The sequence below is a fragment of the Anastrepha obliqua genome, chromosome 2 (genome assembly GCF_027943255.1).
Source record: "Anastrepha obliqua isolate idAnaObli1 chromosome 2, idAnaObli1_1.0, whole genome shotgun sequence".
Classification (NCBI taxonomy): domain Eukaryota; kingdom Metazoa; phylum Arthropoda; class Insecta; order Diptera; family Tephritidae; genus Anastrepha; species Anastrepha obliqua.
Window position 1 is genome coordinate 126,365,283 of NC_072893.1, and position 20,931 is coordinate 126,386,213.

The 20,931-nt window shown below is 35.9% G+C and overlaps 1 protein-coding gene across 2 annotated transcripts in view; it reads left to right on the forward strand.

The window, feature by feature from the left end:
• The window catches only part of LOC129236805 (1-phosphatidylinositol 4,5-bisphosphate phosphodiesterase), a 186,044-nt gene that overhangs the window by 133,881 nt on the left and 31,232 nt on the right, over window positions 1-20,931 (forward strand). For both annotated transcript variants that reach the window (XM_054871043.1, XM_054871041.1), the window contains exons 4-5: window positions 4,596-5,261; window positions 7,903-7,962. In XM_054871043.1, the coding sequence (XP_054727018.1) occupies window positions 5,082-5,261; window positions 7,903-7,962 (240 nt within the window). In that variant the 5' untranslated portion in view covers window positions 4,596-5,081. The remainder of the gene's footprint in view (window positions 1-4,595; window positions 5,262-7,902; window positions 7,963-20,931) is intronic.

Sequence of the window (20,931 nt, forward strand, 5' to 3'; positions counted from 1 at the left end):
TTTAAGCGGCTGTACTCAGATCCGATCTACCTTAAAGTATGAGTCAGACTTTTATACAATAAGTGTGTCAAGAGCTAAGTAGTCTGTTAAATTTTCTAAGTGGGCTCTGATCAGTATTTTCTTAGGCCGCAAAGCACCCCACCTTTCTTTATGCAGTACTTTAGGCTAGGGAAGCCACTGCAGGAAAGTGGTTGAGTTCTTCACTGAGTCACGAATTAGAAACCTAAAAAGCTAAGTGAATTAAGCTCTCAAGTGTTTACTCTCACTGACCAGCTAGCAGTGAATGCAAGCTTTTTTGAGAATTTGTATTCAATGGCTCAAACGGGCGGATCTGTTTTGCGTATACTTTTCTTATCTTTCCAAATAAGATTTCGAAGTGAGAGCTAGAAGCTCTGCAATATTTTTGAAAATTATTATTATTAGTACTATTACAACAAGAACAGTGCTTGTAAGAAATGTAAACTCTGCATTTTAACTCTATATGCACCTCAAAGCAAGCAATTGTGCAAGCGGGAAATTCCTGTTCTTGTTATCAGTAAATCAGTATTCTTGTTATCAGTAAAGTATCTTGGAAAAATAAGCATGATTTTGTTAATTTTTGCGCCTCAAAGTATACAAAGGTTTTAGCTGTAGCTCACCTCAGCGTCACATAGAGGTCACATGACCCACTTTCGACACAATGTAGTATTTCTTAAAAGCAAACATACATTTTTCAAGTTTCTGCGCCTCCAAATACGCAATGTTTTTAGTGAAAATTCACAGCTCGTTAATAGAAAAGCTTTCAGGTGCTAAAAGAGTGTCCATTTCCCATTTGGTGAACCTAATTTCTAATAGCAGCGCTGAAAAGTGACCTGTTGCAATAATTAAACGGAAAACTCCCTTTTCACTTTTACCACAAATTCTTTGTGCTTGGTTTAATAATCTTTTTTTTGCCTTTAATTTAGCCGCCATGTTGTTCATTTATTTTTCACTGCCTGTCATACCATGTCGTCCAAATTATGTTATACGCGCCTAAAAGTATGCTATATTGTAGATACAATATGCGTTTTGCGAACAAAAACACAATACCAGGGAAGCAGATGACAAAAAGAAAGAGAAAAGGAAGCAAATAAAAAAGGAGAGGGAAATTAAATGACTAAAAAGGCCAATAAAAAAATTACGGGGGTTAGGTAAAGAAATAAATGGAAAAGCTATCAAAACTAACATAGTTTAATGTATCTGCGTCTCTATTTTTCTCCATTTTTTCTTTGTTTTTTTTCTGTCTGCATAGAGCTAAAGTCATAGGCTAGAGTATATGAAAAGCAGCAACAAAAAGATATACTGAAAGCAACAAACATGATTGATGACAAGTGACACAAGAGGATAAAGAGTGCGTTTGTCGTGTTTACACATGAGCGATTCAGTTGTGTAGACTTGCCTTTACATCAGAGCATCCTTTTCTCAATCAGACACTTCACAACAAATGCCGCCTAGTTGTAAAAAATTGCCCTGGTAAATTTATATTTCTATGACAAACAGATAAGCATGAGGAGATCTCGAGAGAATTTTTGTTAAAATATTTGGAACTTTTCATTCTTCGCCAACTCCCTACGCTTCTACATTCCTTTCAATTCCTCATGCACTTGTATTGGCATTTGGATACAAATCGCAAAATCCTTTGTTAGTTTTGCATAGGTATGGGATTTAGCTAACTTCTAACTGCTGTTGCATACTTTTAGAGGTCTGTAAATACACTTGATTTTTTAATATAATTCAAGTGCTTGGATAGCACTTGTGCACTTTGGATTATGTTTGAAGCAGAAAAAGTACATACGAGCATATGAAGAATGGAAATGTAGGATTAGGAGAAAAGTAAGCAGGAACGACAAAGGAAAAAAAATGAAAAATACAGGATGTCAAATATTTCTTATTTTACGATTTTCTAAAAACTACTGTTAATGAAAAATATGTGAAAATAATTTTATGAGTTGAAATTGACCGCCAGTTATTATAGAAAACTACATAAAAGCGAGTAACATACGCCGTGGCGCATTTAAATCAAGTTAAGCAGCTGCATCCCAAAAATATGCAATAAATCAAATAATCAATCAAAATAAAAAAAAGCTTTTTCAATTTTTTTTCGTTTACATTTTTCTTTCTTTTGCTGTAAGAGTTTTAATAGCATCACTGCCAACAACTAGACAACTAAAGATAAATCATAATCCCTTCAAAAAAAAATTTAAACTTCAACTCAACGTCGTACATAACGCCCTACTCACACACACTAAAAAGTGATATATTTTCATTTATCGATACATCAGCGCGCCTAGAAGTTAATGACCCATACACTTGAATACAAAACAACAAGAGAAGCATACTTTTAGGCGCCTGAAGTTACACATCGAGAATAGCTACTCATGTACAAGTGCCTTAAGCTATCAATTTAATGGAAATAGAGGCAATAAAGAGCCTAGACACCTAAAAATAAGCTGAAAATAATAGAATGAGCAGTAGATCAAGAAGATGTGTAGGTGGAAGGTGAAGAGAATAAAATGAGCAGCGAGAAAAACGAAATACACAGGAATAAAAACAAGAGAAAGTAAACAAGAATGTCTGCTGACTGTCGGAACACCAGGCAATCTAATCGAATTTATTGGTTTATTAGAGCCTCAATGGAGACGAATGTCTTTGGGAAAATAAATGTGCATGCACGTGAGTGCGTGTGCTTGTATGAGTGCATCTCAATACTAAACGCCATTTAGACGCTTTTAATGCGGAGTTGAATGGTTGTGGAAAGAAACAGCTAAATTACTAAAAAGTTAAGTAAGCGACAGACTTCTTTACATGAAAAAGTTTAAGTAGTTCGATATGATATTGCAGCGGGAATATTCAAAAGTTGAAGCTGCATTTCAGCACCAAATGAAACAAGTTTGATGCTACGTGTGAGCTAGAATCTTATGGCCCAAGATGAGAGCAGGTAGTTAAATTACAAGAGTTAAAACAATGGAATTACAATTTTTGGTGCGCAAAAACCCGATAGGGCCCATTTTACATCGACAAACTCTACTTTAAGGAGGAGGCGGACAATGCAAAACTAGACTAGAATAAGGTGCTGCATACTTCAGATATGATCTATTACTCATGGACTTCCACGACAGGGAAATTGCAGCCAGTTCTGCAATCAGGCTCCGAGGTTCTGGCTGCTGAAGCCCGGAAAACTAGGAAGTATTCCTTCGCAGGATTCTAGAAAAATGTTTGGAGTAAAGGTTTCTTCTAAAAAAGAGGTAAAACAAATCATGAAAATGCCTTAGTCAATTATTACGATGGTTCTAAAAGGGCTTTGGGGAGGATCTATGCTTTTATGCTGAAAGCTTCTTTCATGTTCCGATTCTCTACCATCTACCCAGTGATAGTACTAGGGACTGAGGGGGTAGGTAAAGTACTGAAAAAAACTGCAGAGGAGTCCAAACCGGCAAATTCCAAACCGGGCAATTCCAAATTCAATATTGAGCTTGATGGCTGAATCAAAATACCTATGGGTGAGAGGGCTCCTGGTCTCCTGACCAACAGAAACCTATGCGGTGACGAGTGCGCTGGAAAATTACTCAAAACAAGTGTCTTAAAGAATGCAAAGTAGTAGCGCTGCCCTACCAAGTGTGAATAATTAGGAGAGAGCTACATTCGAAATCCAAATGACTTGCTGAAGACGGGTAGAATAAGATACGCATCTGTGAATTTTCGAAACAATTTTAGTTCAACTACAAAAAGTCAAATGCAAGGAACTGCTAAGAAGGTCCAGAAGCGAAATTTTTAGACTAACAGCCATTCTTATGAGACATTGACTCTTCCGCGAGCTTGTAAAATCACAGCTCTCTCGTTGGCTCAGCTGCAAAATTTAAACCAGTAGAAAAACTGTAATTGACTATTTCTGGGAGTGTTCAAACTTGGGGTGCAATAGCCACTAGAAAACAGCTGCTTATCCAAGAAGCTTCTAAGTAATAGCTGCAAGAATTTCTTGATTGTGTACAAATTGATTTATTGAGAAGTCTAAGTGGTTTGAGATAACCGTGAAACGTGGGAATATAACAAAGTGGATGATTGGCAACAAAGACCTTATATGAGAGCTAATCAAAATGAAGCTTACCGCGCTAATTGGGTCTTTAGCTAGACACTCGGGCGACACTGCTAACACCGCCGACTCCTCTACTACCTTATTCTCATATCTTCTCCGAGGTCTTCAGTGGCGTGACAAGCTCGGTCTGACTTATCGTAGTTTTATAGTCCTCTTTCTCCGTTTATTTTGTTGTCCTCTTGAAATTCATCCATCAGTTAAATCTTGATCTTAATGTACAATTAAGTGTTTTGAATTAACGAAAACGGCATAGTTATTGCTTAGATATTTTATATCGACTTTCTTAATCAACTCAACTTCGACAAAGAAGAAGGGGCCGCCTGCTAAAGGGAGCAGAAACGCTCATTGTATGGTTTGGGGAGTTGGTATTATATTGTATACTAGAAGTTTGGGTCAATTGAATATATTATCACCTCTTAATAAAAATTATAAACAAATGTCTGATCGACATTTCCACTAAATATTTTTTGCCTCCTCTTTGCAGATTTTTACGAAGGATCTCAGTCATTCCATACTACAAACGAAACGACTCGTTAGCTGACGCTGGAAAAATCAACTCACGCAAAACATATTGAATTATAGAAAATATAATTGCTAATAAATATATTTAAATATTAAAAAAAAAAAACCATTACTATATAAAAATGTAAATTCACTGTCTTGAAGCAGAAGCGAAAGGGAGTTTGCGAAATGCCTATGAAAAAGTAGTACTACAACCAAAATGATAATCTAGTCGCAAGAGCCAAGCAGGAACTGGTTTCCTGTTTAACTGCTTGTCCAAGCACTGTGCTATTCAAGCACGCACGCGCTAACTCGCACGCTCACCAGCTTTAGCTTTAGATGAAGAAATAAAACCAACAGCGTATTTCCATTGTAAATAAATAAATAAATAAATGAATAAATATATAAAGTAAAAAGCCTACGTATATTAATCGTTGTTAGTTGAGCGTTAAACCGGAAGCCATACACAATGACAAAAAAGTACGAATTCGATTGGATTATACCCGTGCCGGAGGAACTGACCACTGGCTGCGTTTTCGATCGCTGGTTTGAGAATGAAAAGGAAACGAAAGAGAATGACTTCGAGAAGGATGCCCTGTTCAAAGTGGACGAATATGGATTCTTTTTGTATTGGAAAAGCGATGGAAGGGTGAGTTTTTTAGCTAAATATGAAATATGACACTTTTTATGTACATGAGGGGTGTTCTAAGATTAGTGTTGGTGCATAAAATAGAAATAAGTATAATATATTGTAAATATTATAAATATTTTAAATACCGCACTAAGTCAAATATTTACCTATTTAGTAATAGATAATCTTTGAAGATGGTAACTTATTAGATTTCTACAAAAAAAACACCAAAAAACTTAAATACATAGCTTAAATTCTGCCCGAAGTCTATATTTACTATTAAAGTATGATAATTGAAAACTTTTAGAAATGGAAATCGAAATTAATTAATTTTCTACTTACAGAAAGCAAAAACAACAAAAAAAAATAAAAATAGGACTATGAATAAGTTCGTGCGGTTTTTTTCGAAATTTGAAACTTTATTGACGTAAAATGGTTACAAATTTAATATTCAAAGTATTGTCCATCGCTTACTACTACTTTTTCCCATCGTTCTGGCAATTCACGGATTCCCTTTGTGAAAAATTCGGTCGGTTTTGCCGCAATCCACGAATCGATCCATTTTTTGACTTCATCGTAATTACGGAAGTGCTGGTCAGCCAGGCCATGTTGCATCGATCGGAAGAGATAGTAATCGGATGGCGCAAGGTCTGGACTATACGGCGGGTGGGGTAGGACATCCCATTTGAGCGTTTCTAAGTATGTTTTGACCACTTGTGCAACATGTGGCCGAGCATTGTCATGTTGCAAAATAACTTTGTCGTGTCTATCGGCGTATTGCGGCCGTTTTTCTCGCAGTGCTCGGCTCAAACGCATCAATTGTCGTCGGTAGACATCCCCCGTAATCGTTTCATTCGGTTTCAGTAGCTCATAATACACAACACCCAGCTGGTCCCACCAGATACACAGCATAACCTTCAGGCCATGAATATTCTGCGCCGACGTCGATGTTGAAGCATGGCCAGGGTATCCATACGTTGCCCGACGTTTTGGATTGTCGTAATGGACCCACTTTTCATCGCCAGTCACAATTCGATGCAAAAAACCCTTTCTTTTGTGCCGTTGAAGCAGTTGTTCGCATGCCATAAAACGGCGTTCAACGTCTCTTGGCTTCAATTCATACGGCACCCAATGGCCTACCTTTCGGATCATTCCCATGGCTTTTAAACGTTTGGAAATGGTTAATTGATCAACTCCCAAAGTTTTTGCAACCTCTTCTTGCGTTTGAGCCGGATCTTGATTGAGCAATTCCTCCAATTCGGTATCCATGAACTTTGGCGGCGCACCCTCGCGTTCTTCGTCTTCCAAGCCAAAATCACCACTTTTAAAGCGTGCAAAACCACGTTCGCTCAGCTAGAGCATGCTCACCATAAACTTCCACCAAGATACGATGACTTTCGGCTGCTTTTTTCTTCATATTAAAGAATTCCCCGCAAAAACACATTATTTGGCACGAAATTCGACATTTTCAAGTGTGGTAAAAATATTGTTGTTTACGCTTCAAATAAAAAACTTATACTGACGTTTGTGCCTTACGACAGTAGCTCTCCAATGAATGTTTGGAAATGTGGATCGATGGAATAATAATCAAGTTACGCCATCAGTTGTAAAACCGCACGAACTTATTCATAGTCCTATTAAATAAATACTCCAAATTCTGCACTAAGTCTAATATTTATAATTAAAGTAATTGAAAGTCTTTGAAAATGGAATTTTGTTAACTTTCTACTTTCGAAACAAACTAAAAAGCATACGGAAAAATTAACTAACTTTTTACATTTCTTTTTAAATCAAACTTTTACACCAAAGGCGTACCAGTTGCCGATGCCTAAAGCTGACAATATGAAAATTTAAACTTCTCAGAATACGTAGGTCGGCAGTGAATTTACATATGGTGTACCTTTTCTCAGGACCTTTTTAAAAAATTAGTAATTTTTTATTTACCCAATTAATTAAAAAAAAATGTATATAAAAACTTTTTCAAACTTTTACGCTCAAATGAATTTAATAAACCTGCATCTAAAAATCAGAAAAAAGTGAATTAAAGGCCTCTATTTTTTATTAAAAAATAAACGCATAAAATACTTGTTGTACAATATTTTTTATACCACAATTCGAAAAACAAACTATTCTCTAGAATAAAAAAAAACACATCTAAAAATAAAAAAAAAATTTAAATAAAAAAGATAAAAAAAAAAAAATTTAAACACGTCTAAAAATCGGAAGAAAAAAAATTCAATTTAAAAATTCAAGTTACAAAATTTAAATTAAAATTTTTTTTTTGTGCTTTTTAATTTTCAAATTTGGTTTAAATTTAAGAATAAATTTTTTTTAATTTTAATTTTTACATTTAAATTTTTAAATTGAATTTTTTTTTACTGATTTAGATGTGCTTGTTTTTTTAATTTTGGAAAAAAAAGTTGTATAAATTTTAAAAATAAAAAATTAAATGTAAAACTTTTAATTTAATTTTAATTAAAAAAAAAAAATTAAGTGAAAAATCTACCTATCAAATATTTAGAAGGAATAAAATTTTTTTTATTTTGTCATTCTATTATAACGATAACTTCATACAGAATAACACCTCCTAAAAACATTTATTTACAAATTCTATTTTTATTCATTTTTCATTGCCCTAAATTTAAACGCAACCACTCAGGAAGGAGACGTCATCGAATTGTGTCAAGTAAGCGACATAAGAGCGGGCGGTGTACCGAAGGTGAGTAAAGGAATTTATATTATTAATAATAAAAACGAATAAATAAAAATTTAAGGTTGATATTGATTTATAAAACATAATAATTTATGTAAGAAGTACAATTGGAGATAACGAAATAATTTTTTCATGCATTGGAGCACTGAAATTAATTTGGTTGCACTCGATTTGATGTATTATAGTTGATATTCACACCAATTACCGTTCAACTCCACGTCTTGCTGCTTCTGCTAAGTTATTAGTTTATTTGTTGCCTCACCTGCAGCTGCAGTCCTCATTCAACCAAAACCCAAAAGTCACATAAACAATACCACAATTGACGCGCTACAACCGCAAAAGCCAAAGCAACCACAGAGCTTCAACGCACACACACCTTTCACTAAGCGAATTCATCTCCTTTGCACTTCACACGCCGCTAATTTCTGCTCTACGACTACTCGTATATGCAAATTGGGCTCACGCTCGCTCTATACCCCAACCACATAGCATTGCCAACACTTACTTTGCCTCTTTGCTACCCGAAACCACCACAAAATTTACTTCCTTTGCAACCATTCAACAGCATACGCGGCTTCCATTAAAGTGAGGATCCACTGCGTATACGTAACGTGTGAATGCTGTAGCACTGTTTGTGTGGGTGAGAGCATGAGTGAGCGTGCATGCACATAAATATGAATGTGTATGTGAGTGTCTGTTGGTTGGTAGGTTACGTATACGCACCGTGACACATAGCCAGGTCAGTTGTGGCATTTCATGGGATTAAAGCTATCTAGTTGGATATGTGTTTGTATGCTTGTTTGCTGTATGTATGTGCATATGCATGTGTGGCTGTCAGTGTCAAGCAACCACAATCATAATTCATTTTTGTGATTGTTGTACGAACACTTTGTTGTTATTGTAATTGTGGTGTGCTACCTTGCTCTACTGGTAGTTGTAGTTGAGGCAGCAGCGGCAATTTGTTGCCACTACAATTACCGGCAGCAGCCTGTGTTGAATTGTCGCATTGGAGGCGGGCAGGGGAGGTAGTGAAGCTAGAGAGTTTTGAGTTGTGTAAAAAGCAACAAATAGGAAAACCAAGCACAAAACTTAAAAGAGAACGAAGGAAAAGGTATGAAAAATTTAAGAAATTCAAGCGACCAAGTAGATGAGTAAAAAAATATAGAAATTTACTGGGTCAAAAAGTGAAATGAATTTAAATGTTCTTGTACAAGTGGAATTTTATTTTAGCGGTTGAAAGGTCAGAAATTAACAAACAAAAATACAAACCAGCACAACAACGCCTATTCTAGCCCAGTAGGACTGCAAATAAACTAAACCAAACCAATAGTATGCAGGCTGTTAAACGTTGATACATTAAATATGTATATTCATGAAATTACCGCATAACCGCAAGAGCCACAGAAGAGTTGAAAAATGCATTCACGAAAAATTTAATAAATTTTACCAAGCCACGCACACCTACAAATCTGTATTCACACGCAGTGGTTGTCCAAATAATTTTTCCAAATCACTCCCACCTAAAATAAACAAATTTTAACATATGTTATTTTCGTAAAAATTCGACTGCAGTGCTTATTAAATGTACATATAAGTGTACATATATGTATGCATATCGTATCAATTAGTAGATTAAATTTAAATGTGCGCAGAAACTACAATTGTAAACAAATAAGATCAATGAGGTGTTAATGTATCAATAAAATGTTGAAATATGCCAAAAATTGGCCATAATGATGAGTGATTGATAATGTAATTAATGAGCTGAAATTTAATTTAAACGGTAAATGGAACAATGGCGTGCAAAAAGAGGAAAAAGTTAATTAATAACAGAGCACAAATGATTGAATGAAAAATGCTAGTGAAATACTGAAAAATCTCAGTGAAAAAAAACAATAGGTCACCAAGAATTACAACAAATGAAATGGCAAGGCACTTCTAGTGTTCTTAGGCACCTACTGATTTTTCCATTAGAAAACTGGACATGTTTCACAACAAAAGCACTAGGAATATTTTGGGGTTCAGGCATCAAGTTTAGTTCACAGTAACTTTAAAAATTCAGCTCAGCAAAAACCAAACAAAAAAGAAAAATGGAATAAACCATGAACACTTTCGGCGATTATTTTTCGCAAGTTCTGCCACAAATAAGACAAGACAAGAATGCATCGACGAACTAAAGCTATTACATGGCGAGAAAGTATCAGTATTTTCTTTTAATTATTTTATAAATGATGAATGAATTATGAATGATTATGAACTATGACAAGACTATCAACCCCATATGGCCAGCTTATGCAAAATCTTAAGAGCATTTCCGATGATTGTGGAGCTCTGATGGAGCTTCCTCGGAGTTCTTAGTTTCAGAGATTGCGGCAAATACTGTTTTGAGTGCGATGTGCCAAAAAAGACCCTGATATAAAAACAGCGAAACAAAAATACAAAAAAGAAATAAACAAAAACAACAAGAACAAAACTAACGGGCATGTACAATGAGCCAAAAATCAAAATAGAAGCGAAAACAAAAACCACAACAAAAAGAACAATTTAACCGGCATGTGCAATGAGCAAAGAATAAAAAAAGAACAAAATTTAACAAAAACAACAACAAAAATTTCCCGGGATGTGCAATGAGCAAATAATCAAAACAAAACATAAATAAAAATAAACAAAAACAGCAAACAAAAAATTTACCGGGATGTGCAATGAGCAAAGAATCACAACAAAAACAAAAACAACAACAAAAATTTTACCGGGATGTGTAATCAGCAGAAAATAAATAAAAATAAAGCAAACAGCAAAAAAAATTTACCGGGATGTGCAATGAGCAAAGATAAAAAAAAATGTTATCACCGTAGTAGGTCTGGAAACAGATAGAAGTCGCAAGGGGTCAAATCGGGTGACTGCAGTGGATGCTCCAACAATTCGAGCTTTTATTCATGGACTTTAACCATCGTCAAAATTCCCTTGTGACACAGAGCATTCTCCTGATGAAAAATATAGTTTTTCTTTTGCAAACTTTTAATTTTTTTTTAATTTTCTTCAACTGGTCTAAAAGGTTACCGTAATATTCAGAATTTATTCGTTTACCAACTTGCAAGTAATCCATAAACAAAATTCCTTTCGAATCTCAAAAAACTGATGCTAACACCTTCTTGGCCTCATTGCACGGTACTTGATTGTTTCCATTGTAGAAAATACTGTGTCGCGTCGATACTAAATGGCATGTAAATAAGGAATGAATTGACATATTTAAGTTAAAATTGACATACGTTCACATGAAGACTGACCAACATAACAAAAAATATTTTGGCTAGAAGCAACGCCCTCTATTATCGAACCGCAAAGCTTATTGAACAACCTAGTATCCGTAAATATTGTTCAAAAGCTATAGGCATTCATTGGCTGCACTTTTCGTGGTTCTAATCAGGATATTTCGGGAGACAAAGTTTTATAACATTTTTGCAAGCTATGGCGCCAAAAAAGTTTCTACCACCACGGGAGTTTTGATATACTCAACCGATGCTATCGCTCAGCAAAGGTATTTTCTACATCCGACAAGTTGACTTTGAATTTTTTGGACAGTGTAAGACTGCCCATGAGTAGCAGAAAGCGTACTCTTATATTGAAGGATTTTGTGTCTTCGGTAACCCCCGCTAAAATTTTCCGATAAATATATTCACAGAATATTTTACTCTTTAATTGCTCTATATAAAATAATTTGTTGGACTTTTCTAGACTAGAATTTTTTTTTGTTTGCTTTTTTCCCCTTGTTTTTTGGCGGGTGAGGTTTACCATACCTAATGCATAATCAGAGCTACCGTCAAAGAACTGGTATGTCCTGAGACTAAAAAACTCACCCTCGTTTGGAATCGTCAACATTATTAATAACATTTCTATCAGCAATTGAGCTATACCACTTTCTACACGCAATATAAAGACTTGGAAACTACACAAAAAGTAACTAGATGTGCCATTCGCTCTATAGTAACCGTTTGCTCTATAGTAACGGTATATTCATCATGACGTTTCAGTATTATATTATCGCCTTTGTCTATACCAACCAAAAAACAACTAAATGTTTTGTACTGCATAATTTAACTTCTAAAAAGTTTCACAAAACTGATAAAACAAAAACAAAAAAACGAAATGCCTCTAGCACCACTCAACTACACCAAACAAGTTTTCCTTTTATCACCTTTAGCTAAACCTTGAATGTAGTACTCGCAAATTCTAATTTTATTGAAAAGAAAAAATATATTTTGTTTTTATTCCCACTGCTGAATGAGTTTACAATTTGAAACCGAAGCCCTCTCTGAAAAAAATAACACCCAAACGCAAGTGTACCACTACCGTCACGGTGCCCTAGTTAACATTTTAATATATTTTTAATGCAGGGCGACCCAAAAGCGCTAACGAAAGCTACGCACACCAAGTGAACAAATAATGCATTAAAATTGCATTTCATATCATTTGACTTGCAAAAGGCGGCACAGAAGAAAGCTGATGAAAAATTAAAAGAGCTGAAGAACGGCAGGGACAGAAAGTGAAAAAGATGGTGGTTGAATTGCAAAGGGTAACTAGTTCGCAAAAAAAAAACAAAAAGAGTTTGGTAAACGATACGTGTGTGTGTGTATGAGGTGTGGTTAGCAGAGCAAATGGTGAATTAATGAATAGCGAATGAACTGCAAGGCGAACAGAGTCATATACCCGTACAGATGGCAGGTGAAGTAAGATTGTGGAGGATAGTGAACGGAAGGAGGAGAGGGAAATTAAAGGCAGTTGGTGGCAGAGGAAGGAATTGAAAGCAGCTGCCGTAAATTTATCAATGACTGAACTTGAGTAAGACTGACTAACTAGCCTATTGGATGACTGAATGATTGTCTCCCTGGTTGCTTGCATAAATTCGCTAGGCTACTATTGCTAGAATTGTATGCTGATTTCGAGTGATTACCTAGGATGCTGCACAGTTAGAAGCCAGAGTAGGTGCTGTGTATCATTTCGTATGGATCAGGAAAGAATGCGCTCTGAGTATGTAGAGTTGCAGGTAAGCAACTCAACCGCATTCCCATCATATAATTAAAAATGATTCCACTGAATTGCAGTCATCTCATTAAGATGAGCAAATGCAGCAAAGAGAAAGTTGGAGTATGCTAAACTACTGAAGAACATATTTAGATGGATGTTATATTTATTTTGTATGGCAGCGTATGCCAGGCAGGCGTAATGAGCGTGAACATTGTTGTGCATTAATCATTAGGGAGCAAAGCACAATGTAACGCAAGTTAGAGAGACAGAAATACTTTTCAGAAAAGTAAAGGAAGAATAACATCAACAAGGTGAAACATGAAAAGAGTGCAAAGCACCAACAAAACAAAAAATAAGATATGTACAAAAAATAATAATAAAAAAAAAAATAAAAAAAAAGTAAGACAAACGTCGTTGAAAAAAGTCAACATTGTAGAGCGTAAAAATGCAAAGTCCTTCAACGTTATTCATTTGTGCCTTTGTATGCGAGTGACATTACAATTACATACGCGCACATACTCACAACAGAGCAAAGTGAGCCATTTTCCGCTACATTGAGGAAAACCTGAAGTGTAGTGCAATTCACTTTGACACCAGTTGAAAAAGCAGAAATATAAGAGTTACCTCATTGAGGGGAAATTAAAGCACTGAAGGCGAGAGGAAGGGCGAAAAAGATAGCGTCTAGCGCATATTAAAGCGTGGAGCAGTTAGTGAAAAAGTGGCAAATTACTACAAGGTTACGTTAAAATGGAGAGACGGAATAAAAAATTAACAACTAACTCAAAAATAATTATAAATATATGGGTTTGTGTTCACAATAAATGCCGCGCGACATACTGCAAAGTCTTAAATTTTTTTTTATCTATTTGCTTTTATTTTCCTTAAGTTTTACCTACTTGAAATTTCAAAGTTTAAAAAAAATAAAAATTTAAAAAACTCTGCACCTCTTTAATTAAAATTTTAGAAAAATTGAAGTTTGGTGTAACTTTTGGATGCCACTTTTAAAAGCTACTGTAGAAAACGTATCTCTACAACAGCAACAAACAATATCGTGCTTAGTCGGTGCATATGGCGGCTTAGATTGCTTCCATGGTTTGCACTTCGACCTTGTCGTCTTTTGTGCCCTATAGAGCGAAATTCGTTCAAATTGGCTTAAATTCGCGCAGATTTTTGAAAATTTTATTTTGCTGACAAACTTCAACAATTTTTTCACATACAAAAATCTGACCATTCATTTTTGTTGAAGAAAGTGCATAACACAGCGAAAAAAAATTCCAAGAATCGACACGAGTTTTTCAAAAGTAACTCTTTGGCGAAATACTGACTTACCACATTAGAGCTTGGATCGCAGTTAACGGTCCACTAAAGCCTGCGGTATGGGATCGCCAGGTAAAGACATGTTATGTATGGGAGTGCAACTGTATTCTTGAATATCAGTCAAGTTAGTGGGGCTTTAAATAAAAAAAAAATGCTTGCAATCAGAGAAAAGAATGCCAATAGCCACTAGGCAGTACCAGCCAGGCATTTGTCTCTCCTGGAATGTCCCAGATTAATATCCGCTCAAGCAATGCCCCTTCAGCAGCATTTTTCACAAATGTATCTAAAAAATGTTACGCTATTACAGCAACCAAAAAGTTTCAGCCGATTGAAAGTTTAAAATCTCTTATAAGATTTGAGGGCTGAGCAGTGGCCCCAGTCGATTCTGCACTGTTTGTGTGTATGGCCATTGGTGCAAAGAAGCTCTCTAATTAGCTGGAGACTCCAAGCTTAGCCAATTTTGACTTTAGGTAATGTTTCATAAAAAAGATTAACTTGATTAGGAACAGAGTGAAGAACTAAGCGTAAGGGGGGTGAGGTGGCACCAAACTATGGGGCTACGGCAGGCGAAATCTTTACTGGGGGTACAACCAAAAGAGGTTTAAAAAACTCATAACTCTCCCAAAGCATAATCTGAGAATGCGCACGGGTATTCTACCAAGTCATTAGTATATGATTGAGATATGGTCCATTGATTTTTATTGTTTCTGCCACCAATCTTAGGACACTCCAATGCATCTTCTCCTTGGCTGCAGCGCTATAGCGCGAAGAAGGTTGAGATAGCTCGGAAATTTGCAGCCAGAAGGAAAACGCATACGACCAGTCCAACGCAGCTCTTTCTTAAGTTTAGTAAGGGATCTGGGTCTGGATGAAGTATTACGATGAGTATAGGGCACAAATGATCATGAGGTGAAAGTAATTTAATCTGATAAACAACAAGATCGGAATGCTTAAGAGTTTTAAAAGGATGGAGTTGGTATTCAATCGCATTGAAACTTTCCGATCTTTGATTGTGCACATTTTGAAGCCGCTTGTGGTACCTAAATTTGGTTTATAGCCATTTTAGTGTACGTATGTAGTTTTTTAGACTTATTCCCTGCTTCATTTTCGTGCACTTACATACTTTCTTGTGTTTATTCGTACTTTTACACCAGCGTGCGTACATGCATTTGCACTTATTTTCACTTTTTCATTAGCTACCTTTTCTGTCTGTCACATGCTGTCACTTCACGTCGCTGTTGTTATGTGTGACAATTAAAAAAAACGTATTTGCCATTTTGTTTCCATTTATGCGCATTTCAAGCTGTCACACTCGGCAAGGAGCAAGCTGCGTGACAGCAAATAAACAAGTTGTACCATCCACGCTCCACCCCAACACAACCAATAAAACAAAACGCGATCAAGTGACATAGAAATGTGTGAAATGAAAGTAAAAATCCACAGATAAAATAGCAAAGAAACAGAAATATGAGAGAAATCCAGAAAAAAGTCACAATGTTTACGGAAGAAATCCAATGGGAAAGCTTCGTGGCAAACTATGCAGAGAAGAAAGATTTAGATTAAAATGTTAGCCAACAATAAAGATAAGAACGTTGACAAAAATAACTACCAGCTTGAAAAATTGTAAACGGGCAACAAAAATAAGCAGTACTTTGCCAGTGCGCAATCAGTATAAGGCACGTATGGCGCTGCGGGGCGTATACGTAACCTAGAACTAGTGCAGAGCAGAACTGCTACGGTCGCTAGCGGGTGGTGACAGCGTATGACTGACATATTACGACAAATATTCGCATAGAATAATGCATGTATTATAAATTTGTACACAGTTACTTACGCTTACATACATACACACGTTATTATTTGCACCCGTACGAGTACGAGTACTTTCATAAGTATGAGTAGGTACCCTCACAAGCACTATAAACTTGTGTGCTCATATTTACAACTTCTATGTACATATAAGTAAGTATACTATGTCGTGCTACAATTCTTACAAATACGACTGAGTTCTCATTGGCGTCAACTGTTGTAACTCATAAGCTGCAAATTGCAAATTTGTTGAAACAACCATTTTTGTCTACCCCATGGACGGAAGTTTTAGTCGGAAATTTTCTTTGCTAAAATTTCCGTTGAAAAGCACGCATTGCTACTTCAATTAATTAAATTGCTCGTGTGCTAAGGTAAGCACATTTTGATCGTCATAGGTACATATCTCCAATGCGTGAATGTGTGATTTGCACATAGTTGGATTTCTAAGAGAAAGCAAATGCAATTGCAGCTAATGAAGAAAGTGAGCAATTAAATTTGTGTTTCTCAAATGAGATAGAGAAATAAATTGCAATTAAATTTTGTTAAATGGGATTAGTTTATTTCGCCGCTTTGACTCAATCCGAAGTACTCGCACAAAGCTAAGGTGATCATTAGCGTTTGCATAGTCAAAAGCAGGTACTTGACAATGCTCACTTTACGGTTACAAGTCACACAAGTAGCAACAAAAAATAATATCAGAAAAATATTATAAAAATGTAGCTCAGACTACCACAAAAACCATATAAAGCAAAGTTTGAAACTTTGCACAAAATTTGTAAAAATTTCGACAAATTTCCACCAAAATCTCTAACGTTTTACTCAGAATTGTTAGAAAATTTTCGTGTATGCAATTTTTTAGCTCATTCAATTTTTAGAAAAATTTCAGGTATGCAAATTTATAGATCCCAGATTTTTTATTTCACAAAGTGCAAGTTTCAAGTACATTAAAATTCATACCGATTTTTGACAATTTTCTTCTTCGCGGATGGGAGCATTTTTCCATATAACGCCTGCTTCAAATTTTTTTTTATATGAAGGGAAATTTCCTATATTGCCGGCAGGATAAATTGAAATGATATGAAATTTTTCCAAAATTTTTGAGTAAGAAGTTAAAAATTTTGACGAAAATTTGCTGATTTTTTTTTTATTTTATACGAAGCCCGAAACCATGGTTTACATGGGTTTTTTTGTAGTATCAACTATATTTTTATGATATTATTTTTTGTTGTTATTTGTGAACTAGTAACTGAGGTCATAAGTACCGTATGTGAGCATTGAAAAGTACCTTTATAAAAAATAATTTAATTTACAAAATAAATAAATACTCAAAACTTATCCTTATATAATGTACACTTTTTTCTAGATGCTGACGGTATGAATAAAAAAATGTAATATTGAGGTTTTTAACTTGAAATTGCATGCTTTGTTTTTTTAATTACTTTAAATTTTTTCGCATTATAATATATTTTTTTTGTTTTTGTTTTAGACCCCTTTTTTGCCATAAAATATGAAGCTTATACTTATAAATAGTATAACAGTATTATTTTATATTTTTTCACATTAGAAAATATTTTTTTTGGTTTCAAGTTTTTTTGTTGCTGAAGTTCTTTTTCTTGTATATTTTCTCAGCAGCGGTGCTCTTTTTCTTCGTTTATAGTTTTTTTATTTATTTATTTTTTCATTTTTATTTTCATTTTTTTCGTTGGTTTTTATTTTGTTCATCTCATTTGTTTTCAATAGAAAGGGAAACTAATATTTTACTTTGTATTTTCGTTCTAATCCTTCGAGCTGCACTTAATTACCGTTTCGCAGTACACGTTTTTGACTTTTCCCGTTGCTTTACAATATTTCCTTTTTTGCAATTAATTACCAACTGCATTGGTCCACCTGTCCAACCAACCATTTCATCCATTCAACAAATTAAATAGTTGCATATTCCCAATTGACCTTTCATATACAAGCAATTAAAACTATCAAACATGTCAATGTCAGCTTTGACCTTCGCACGAAGAGCGGCGAGATTGAGGGAGACAGGGAAGATAGAAAAGGGAGGAGGAATGTAGATCGAAGGATGCACACGAAGCCAATAAGCAGTCCAAAAATTGATTTAAAATTTATTTGGAATTGTATGAAGAAAACCATCGCCGACCCAACTGTAAAGAACTCAATTGGTTATATTATAAAAGAAAGTTTGTGTACTTTCGAATGTTTAGAGTGTACTAATTCTTTTTTGGAATTCTTCGTGTGCTTGTTTGGTTTTATTGCGCGCTTGATGCCAATTAATTAAATTTCCCCAATGCAAAAAAAAAACTTTCAATTGCAATTTTCCAACTAATTAAAAATATTACACACATATTTCCGACGTTCAAGCAGTTTCTCGTGAAAAGTACAGTCCTGCACAAAGTCACTTAGTTGTGGCGCAAGGGTGTACAAACATATTTTGTGTGCGAATTTGTGTCAAAATTTTTACAATTAGCAATTTCCATTAACGCTGACAACTCAATTATTTCTGTTGTGCAGATGTTATGACCAAAATGTGTAGTCCACTGGGTCAGTAGTGCGCCGCGTGTCTATATAGTGTGTACGTACATATGCATGTATGCATGTATGTATGTATGTATGTAGGTATGTATGCATGTATGTTTGAGTGAATTGTCGAAAAATAATTTTCCCGACAACCGAACTTGCTCCCATTGCACCTGCACACACACACACTCACTCCGCTGTCTTATTCCACTCGATTCCCTCACTGTAAATGCCTGAGCATTGCCCGTCATTTTCGCACACACTCAGACTCGCTCCATGAGCCCTCCTTTATACACCTCCGCTGTAGTTCCACCGTCCGTTGGCGATGCCAATAAATGTAACACTACTTATTCCCTTTTATGCCTTGCTTAATACTGTCATTTGCTACCGGTAATATCTGTCATTCAAGGCCACCTGAGTGCGAACATATTTGTTGTTTTGTTGTTCTATGTATGGAAATTGTGTCAATGTTGAAACGGAAATTGCAAATTTAAAATTTAATTTCCAGCTTTTAGTTGTGTAGTGCTTTACTAGACGGGGTTTCTTGTTGTTGTTTTTGTTTTTTATTTCTAAATGACAGCTACCAGGCGGCTAGTGAATGCATTTATTTATGCAAACTGACAGCCGCGCATGCTTGCCAAACGTCAATCAGCTTGATTTTTGAGCAAAATTAATGCATGATTTTAACTCTGTGGAAAAAAAATCGGAAGCTGTGGGATTGCTATTAAATATTATAGATATTTGAGTTCTTAGAAAATCTAAATGAGAAACTGGTATTCCAAGGCTGGAATAGGCAGATAATACAAGCTCGATTTTATTGTTATAGTTTAATACGCAGCTACAACAATAATAACTCGATTTTATAAGCACTCAGCCAAACATGAAAATTGAATTTGTTGTTTAAAGAAAGGGCTTCTAGATTGATGAAATAAGAACTGAAGCTTTTACAAAAGCGTTAAAGAAAACAGGCGTGCACAGACATGTGTTTTGGCGTTTTACTTTGAGCTTCCCAGTTGACTTAGCAAAGCTACTAATATATCTACCTAAGCGGCCCAAACTTGCATAATCATAAATTTCTAATTAATTAACTAATGAGTAATGTGACTGCTTACTCAAGTCGTGCCGGAAAAGCTTGAAGCTACCAGCCTCAAGATCAGCGTTATAAAAACGAAAGCGCTGCATCTCAATGAGTCGCATTAGAGTTGAATGGTTGCACCACAGGGAAAGTAACTGGGGCCTACGTGGAATCCAGCGGGACAAAACTGCACTTTGCTCTGGGATTGCATGCGTCTGTGTTTCAAGCGGAGGCTGAGGCCAACTTCCTTGGCTTGGAGCTCGTTCTGCCACTCCCTTCTGTAGCCATCAAAGCCACGGTTAGCAAACGGGTTACTCTAACCCACAAGCGAGCTTGGCAGGCTAAGAGAGGCTGCAGATGGACAAAACTGATGTTACCTGTCATGTCCGACCGACTGTCGCAGTTCCTCCTGTCACTAAGCAGAGGGGACTGTAGGAGGCTGGTTGAACTGATGACGGGCCACTTTCTATGGGCAAAGCACATGGAAAAGGTGGGCATCGAAGACAGTGCACTCTGCCCAGCATGTGGTGAGGAGGATGAGACGGCGGACCACTTTCTGTGCGACTGTCCCGCCTACGCTCGAATCAGGCTTGAGGCGTTTGTTGTGTTAAGAAGCGACCATCATGGCAGAAAAGGCAACCGTGGTAATCATGAGACGCCTGCAAACGTTTGTTAACCGCCACCTGCGCCCTTTTTTGTGAAAACATCTCACTCGGGCCTACTAAGAAAAGCTAAACAGCTTAACAGGCGACTGAAATTCGAAAAAGGTAGTAACAGTGGGTAAAAAATACGCTTCAAAAAAATTATGAAAATTTTGCTACTCAGGCCCCGCGTTGAAACCTCTTCCAACAAGCTGGCCGATGAATGGGTAGGCCATATACCACCTAGGGACAATGCTCAATAGATGCTGAAATGAACTCCCTTGATCTTGCATGGAAAGAACTGTGATATGTAGCTCAAAATAGTTCGCGAAGAAACGTAGTTGACGCCCTATGCTCCAATAGAAGTTAAAGAAAAACTATATATAAATGTAAAATGTGCCCTATAGTAATCGAGGGAAAAAGTAATCCCTAACTTAAAATTATACTTTAGCACTGTTCGTTTCTTTCAACTGCCTTACTGCCCTTTAGGAATTAGAAGGTTCTTGCATTTCGTTCATTTAGAATCTGTTATCGTCATCTTTGATTAGCGTTTGGACATTTTCTCTTAGCTATCAAGTCCCT